The 5,975-nt window shown below is 53.7% G+C and overlaps 1 protein-coding gene across 1 annotated transcript; it reads left to right on the plus strand.

Annotated features, from left to right (window-relative positions):
* Positions 1-93: 93 nt before the first annotated feature.
* PSME3 (proteasome (prosome, macropain) activator subunit 3 (PA28 gamma; Ki)) lies at positions 94-4,190 on the plus strand (the record flags this gene model as incomplete). The annotated part of the gene is made up of 10 exons (XM_010192890.1): positions 94-126; positions 412-474; positions 965-1,069; positions 1,374-1,422; positions 2,056-2,168; positions 2,652-2,720; positions 2,939-3,006; positions 3,146-3,200; positions 3,425-3,511; positions 3,973-4,190. Coding segments are annotated over 10 exons (723 nt in total), but the record flags the coding sequence as incomplete, so codon positions are not given.
* Between the last annotated feature and the right edge of the window lie 1,785 nt (positions 4,191-5,975).

Below are 5,975 nucleotides of genomic sequence, written 5' to 3' on the forward strand. Positions count from 1 at the left end.
GGCTGAGCCCTGCAGCTGCAGGGGACAGAGCTCGGCCGGCGCTGGGCCCTGCTGCCGAGCCTGGCCCTGAGCTGCTGCCTTTCCCTTCCACAGGTTGACTCCTTCAGGGAGCGGATCACGAGCGAGGTGAGTGTCGTTGGGGTGGGATGGGGACCCTAGTTGGGCCTTTCTTACGGCTGCGATTTGAGCTGCTTCCAGCAGCGCTCGCGGCATCGGTCACCTGCGGTTGAGGGGGTAACCACCGTGAGGTTATGCAGCCTCACAGCCCCCAGTCTCCTCTCAGCAGCAGCCGCAGGATGTGTATTCCTTGTTCTTCCCCACCCCTGGACAGTTGATCTTCCTCCTGTTCTTGCTTGCTCTCTGGAGCCTCGTGGTGCTGTTTCACATCATAGTTTGTCCTTTTTCTCTTAGGCTGAAGACCTGGTGGCAAACTTTTTCCCAAAGAAGCTGTTGGAGCTCGATGGGTTCCTCAAGGTGAGGCACACGCTGTCCTCTGTATCCTTTTCCATTTTCCAGCCCCATGGTGGAAGCAGCGTGGCAGGTTGGTCCTGTGCGTTTCCTTCTGTGTTTCACCCTATTACAAAGAGGTGAAGCAGCAGCTCGGTCGCATTTGAGTGTTGTTAGCTCTAGAGGGGGTGCTTCCTCTTTGAATTTTCTTTGTGTGATCACCACATTTCTCTTTCTTACATATTCTGTGGCTTCGGGTTGTCCCTTGCCATGCTGTGGTCTCACAGGGGCTCCAGTGTTGTGGACACTTGATAGCATTGGTCACAGTCTGGGGCTGGCTTGTTGTCCTTGGCCGGAGGGAGGTCTCACCACAGGCCTCTTGTTAGAGGGGCTTTTCATTCATCCTTATTTTATGGTTGGATTAGAGGGAGGTCTGAATCTTTTGTCTTCTCATTACGTTTGGTGTGACAGAATTTGCTGGCTTATAATTAACTAACAAATCTGCTTTATTTTCCAGGAGCCGATCCTCAATATTCACGATCTCACTCAGATCCATTCGGACATGAACCTCCCAGTGCCTGACCCAATTCTTCTCACGAACAGCCACGATGGCCTGGAAGGGGTAAGGTGACTCTCTTGGCTGTTATCCCCACTTCTGCTAATTAAAAATGCATGGCTTGCTGTGTGCTGGAGCAGGATATCCTCCTGTGATAACGGGCTGTGGCTTTCCTGGAGGCTTTAGGGCTTGGTCTCATGAGCCTGGGAAGTCTGGAGGCCGTGTCATACTCTGCGGTCCTCCTTTGCTTTTAAAGAAAGATGCTTAGAAACCAGGAGCATAGAAGAGGCTCAAAAGTTTTCCCTGTTTCCTTTGCAACGCTGTTACAGCTTATGACTAGTTTATGAGTAAAACATTTTGTATATTTTAGCTAAATATGAAAAAGAGGAAGCTGGAAGACCACGAAGAGACCTTTCAGGGTAAGATTCCCCAAGTCTCTTGTGTTGCTGCCTGCCCCTGAACCAGTGCACCACGGCTTCAGGGTCTGAAATCACATGAACCCCACCTGCCCTGTCCTGACAGCAGCTGCTGCTCATGCGGGGCTCTCTCCACCACCTCTCAGAGCCTGGCCTGCAGAGGAGTCAGGGTCCAGCTCTCAGAAGCATAATTAGGATGTTCCTGATGGACAGGAGTAGTACTTGCTTGAGCTTGGCCTGCTGACGGAGGCAGGTCATCTCCCTGTCTGGAGGAAGGTACCAGGCTTTGGATTAAGCTGAGGCAGAAACAGCTCGTACACGTGCATCTGGAAAATCCTTTGTGCCCAGCCTCGGCAGCCTAGAGCTGCTCAGCTCTCATCTCCGCTCCGCATTCTCTCTTTTCCTTCCTTTGTGGTAGGTGCCGTTATCCCCCGGCCCGTTCCCCCTCCCCGCCGCTGTGGGCGGCCTGCCGTTATCCCACGGCACGTTCCCCTTCCCCGCAGGTTAGCCAGGCCCCAGCTCAGTGCCCACCACTGGCCACTGTGGGAGATGAGCTGCCCGTGCGGGGCTGCGGTCTGACCCCTGGCACAGCCGTTCCCGCTTGGTGCTGACGCGCGGCGCTGTTCTCTGCGCTAGGTACCAAAGTGTTTGTGATGCCCAACGGGATGCTGAAGAGCAACCAGCAGCTGGTGGACATCATTGAGAAAGTGAAACCAGAAATCAGGCTGCTCATCGAGAAGTGTAACACGGTGGGTGTAAGCGCCGGAACAAGTGGTGACAGTAGGGTGCTTGTGCTCCTGGAGGGGAAGGAGCCGGCCCCTCTGGAGATGAGGGAAGGTGGGATTTGTGTTGTGGTGTCCAAAGGTGGGTGGGAGGTAGGTGTAGGGTAATAACATTTTTTTGCGCCCTCGGGGAGCTCTGCAGTTCACCTCCAGAAGGATGATGGCGTTTGCTGTACAGCTCCTTCCTCGAGGCTTTCCTTCACGCTCCCTTTGCCCAGTCACAGATGTGCTGAGAGCTGCTGTGGCACGGTCAGCAGAGCTTCCCCTGGAAAGCTGGGCCTGTGCTGGCTGCTGTGGGGGAGCAGCTTCCTCAGAGGTGCTGCATAGGCATGAATCCTGTCATGAACTGCATGGCAAAGGCAGGGTCCTGGGGGTCTTCTGGTAAAACTTCTGAGAGAGCTTGCTGTGGAGATGTCGGCGTTGATCAGTGTTGTGATCTTCTCACCGCAGGTGAAAATGTGGGTGCAGCTTCTCATACCTAGGATAGAAGATGGAAACAACTTTGGCGTTTCTATTCAGGTGAGACCCTGCTGGCATCCTACTCTGTGCTCCAGGGACGTGGCTCTCTGGTTCCTCCAAACCTCTCGCGGACGGTATCCAGCAGCTGCAGTCGTGGGGTTGGTTTGGGTGTTTGAACCCAGACCTGAGCCTGACTCGGCACTGCTGAGGCGCTGCTTTGAGCCCTGAAGGCCCGCTGCAGCCGTGTGAAGCTGATGGCTTCCTTCTCTTCCCAACAGGAGGAAACAGTTGCTGAGCTTCGAACTGTAGAGAGCGAGGCAGCGTCCTACCTGGACCAGATTTCTAGGTAGGTGTGCGGAACAGGCCTCTTTAGGGGAAAAGTACAGTGCTTGGGGAAGGTCTCCCAGCTTTTCTAGGGCAGGTTGGGCCTGAAAAAAATCTGGGTGCTATTTATCTGACTTCTAGTCTCTCCCTTTTCCTACCAGATATTATATCACAAGAGCAAAGTTGGTTTCCAAAATAGCCAAGTACCCTCATGTGGTAAGTAACTGGGGAAGTGGAGATTTAGACGTTACCTGCTACTGCCTTTTGACCCTTTGGGCCACTTCATCGCTGTCCTTTTTGTGCGGAGGGTCCTGGGGTAAAGAGATTGTACAAGGGTGCAGGATGCCTGTGCTAGAGGAGAGTGGGCTGGAGGGGGCTTCATCAGTGAAAGCGGGACCCTCGCTTGGTGGAGGGAGGCTCAGCCACGTGTCTGTCTGCAGGAGGACTACCGCCGCACCGTGACGGAGATCGATGAGAAGGAGTACATTAGTCTGCGCCTGATCATTTCAGAGCTGAGGAATCAATATGTAAGTGAAAAACTGGAGCCCTTCTGATGCTGCTGCTGCTCTCCCCTTCCCCCCTGAGCACTTCCAGTCCTGGCATGAAGCCCCTCTCCCCCCTGCTCCATGTTGGCTCTAATGAGAGGAGCCGACTGTTGCCTCTCCACCACCTCCTGGAGGTGCAGGAGTTTCCAACTGAGCGTTCATGGGAGCGTAACACAAAGTAGTCCTTCCACCTCTGGGGACCTGTGATCCTAAACTCTTCATTCCTGGGTCTGTAAAGAAATCTCGTTTTGGTGTTACATGCAGTGGCTCCTGGGAAGTCTGACTAAATGAAGTCCGTACCTTATCCAGGTGCGTGCTTGCACGCAGGGGGTGAGGGTGGTGCTGGGGTGCGCTGTGCTGCTGTTCCACTGGTGCTCGTTGTGAAAGCTGAACGCTGGGTGACTTCACCCTTCTTGCCTGAGTGTGGTTCTCCCTTTTTGCAGGTCACTTTGCATGACATGATCCTTAAAAACATTGAGAAGATCAAGAGGCCTCGGAGCAGCAATGCTGAAACCCTCTATTAAGTGTCAACGTTTGAACTTGAGAACTGTTCTGTCAACTAAAGACCGTCATTGCCTTGGTTTGTTACGTGACTATCGAGATGGGAAACTGGCTGGAAATAGTATCGCATTCTTAGTTAAACTCTAAAGAAATTCTTGCCTAGTTTTGTGATTGGTTTTGTTCAGGTCTCAGGAGCTCTCCCTCCCTCTAGTAACTGGTAACGAGAAGGCCGTGCTGCTTTGGGGTGCCCTAGAGGCTACTGCAGAGTGAGAGCACCGGCCAGGCTCCTCCACGCCTCTCTTCCTACCCGAGCAGGAGCGACACCAGAGACCCAGCCCTGTCCTGTGCCATCTTGGGTGCAGGCTTTGCTGGGGTCTCTGGGAGCGGCCCAGGCTGGGGGCAGTGCTGCAGAAGCTCCCTCCCATCGCCACGGGCTGTATCTGGGCCCCTCTGTCCCCGTGCTCTGCACTGACCCACTACAGAGGTGAGGGCGCTGCTCGTTCTGTCTGGTGACTGCAGCCACGCTCCAACGCCACTGGGTGCCTTGCACTCTTCTGGCTCCCCCAACCAGGCAGAGCCTGCCCTGTGCATGCCAGCCCTGGCTATCGATGCAGGGTGCAGGTGGTGCTTTGGCACTGGGGCTGGCTGCTGTCCTGGCTGGTGCTGAGCTTGGGTGGCTCCTGCTCCTCTCTGCAATTTGACCAGAGCAGCTTGGCTAAAACCAGCGCTGCTTCACACGTCCTAGTGCCCCATTGGCATGAGATGCCTTCGCCCAGGCTGAGAGCAGGGAGGGCCTGGGGTCTGATGCTAAAGCCCTGATGGTCCCCGCACCGGGTCAGGCTGAGCCCCGCTGTCCCCGGCCGCGCTCCCCACAGAGCGGGCTGGCTGCGGCAGTGGGGCTGAGGGTGGCTGACGCTGCCCGGTGCCACTGCAGACCTCGTCCTTTTCCCACACAGGGCACCCTCGTGTGCCTGGTGACTCCTCTGAGCTGCCAGAATGTTTCGTGGTCCAGTACAAACCCTCTGGAAATGACTGGTTGTGTTGCGGCAGTTTCTGTGTGTGGCAGGTGGGCCCGTAACGCTGCAGGCTCCGGAATTTTCTTATTTATAGTATTTCTACTTAAGTCCCCTGTTCAGGGAACTCGAAATCATTTGTTTCAGGAACCGCGCTGTTTCCCGGGTCTCGCTGTTACACCCGTATCTTCTTCTTGTGCAGTAGCCTTAATAGTTGTGTTAACCTCATTGTAACAACAGTGACGAATGGTTGCCCCTTGTTTTTTTTTTACTTTGGTTTTGTTTCTTCTGCTTCCACATCTCAGAGCCATGTTGTCTCTCGCTGGTTTCCCAGGGATCTGCTCAGAGTGTGGAGGGCTGTGGCCCTCGCTATAGACTCTTCTGTTGTTGTTTGTAGTAAGTCAACTCTTAGTCTTCCCGCTAATAAATATTCAGTAACAAACCAACTGCATTCTAGCTGCTGTCTAGGAGCAGCACTTCCCCTTGTGTTTCTTTGTATTGATTCCTTTTCATTTGTTCGGCTCTCTTTGCCCGATGAAGTATGTAAACTTTTACCATGTCAAGAAATTAAAATAAGGTACTTGGAATTCTTTCACGGTGGCCCCGTGTGTGTGGTGCCGAGCCCAGGCTGTGTAGCGTTAATGTCTCTTCTGGTCCTGCCTTTCTCACATCCTTGCTTGCATTCTCCTCGTTCTTCTTTTTGGCTGTGTTGTAAACTGCTCTGTGCTGCTTTGTCGGGTGTTTATATTCCTGAGCGTGCCTTGCGCTGTGCCCACAGTCTTGGGATCAATGCAGTCACTGCCATCGCAGCGAAAAAGCACCAAGAAACCACCTAAAAGCACCAGTGCTCGCCAGAAACACCAAAGTAGCTGAGAAAGCGTGAAAAAAGGTGAAAATCACAAAAAAGATCAACGTTGCTGTTAAAACAGACG

Source organism: Mesitornis unicolor, unplaced genomic scaffold, assembly GCF_000695765.1.
Source record: "Mesitornis unicolor isolate BGI_N332 unplaced genomic scaffold, ASM69576v1 scaffold18799, whole genome shotgun sequence".
In the NCBI taxonomy this organism is placed as follows: domain Eukaryota; kingdom Metazoa; phylum Chordata; class Aves; order Mesitornithiformes; family Mesitornithidae; genus Mesitornis; species Mesitornis unicolor.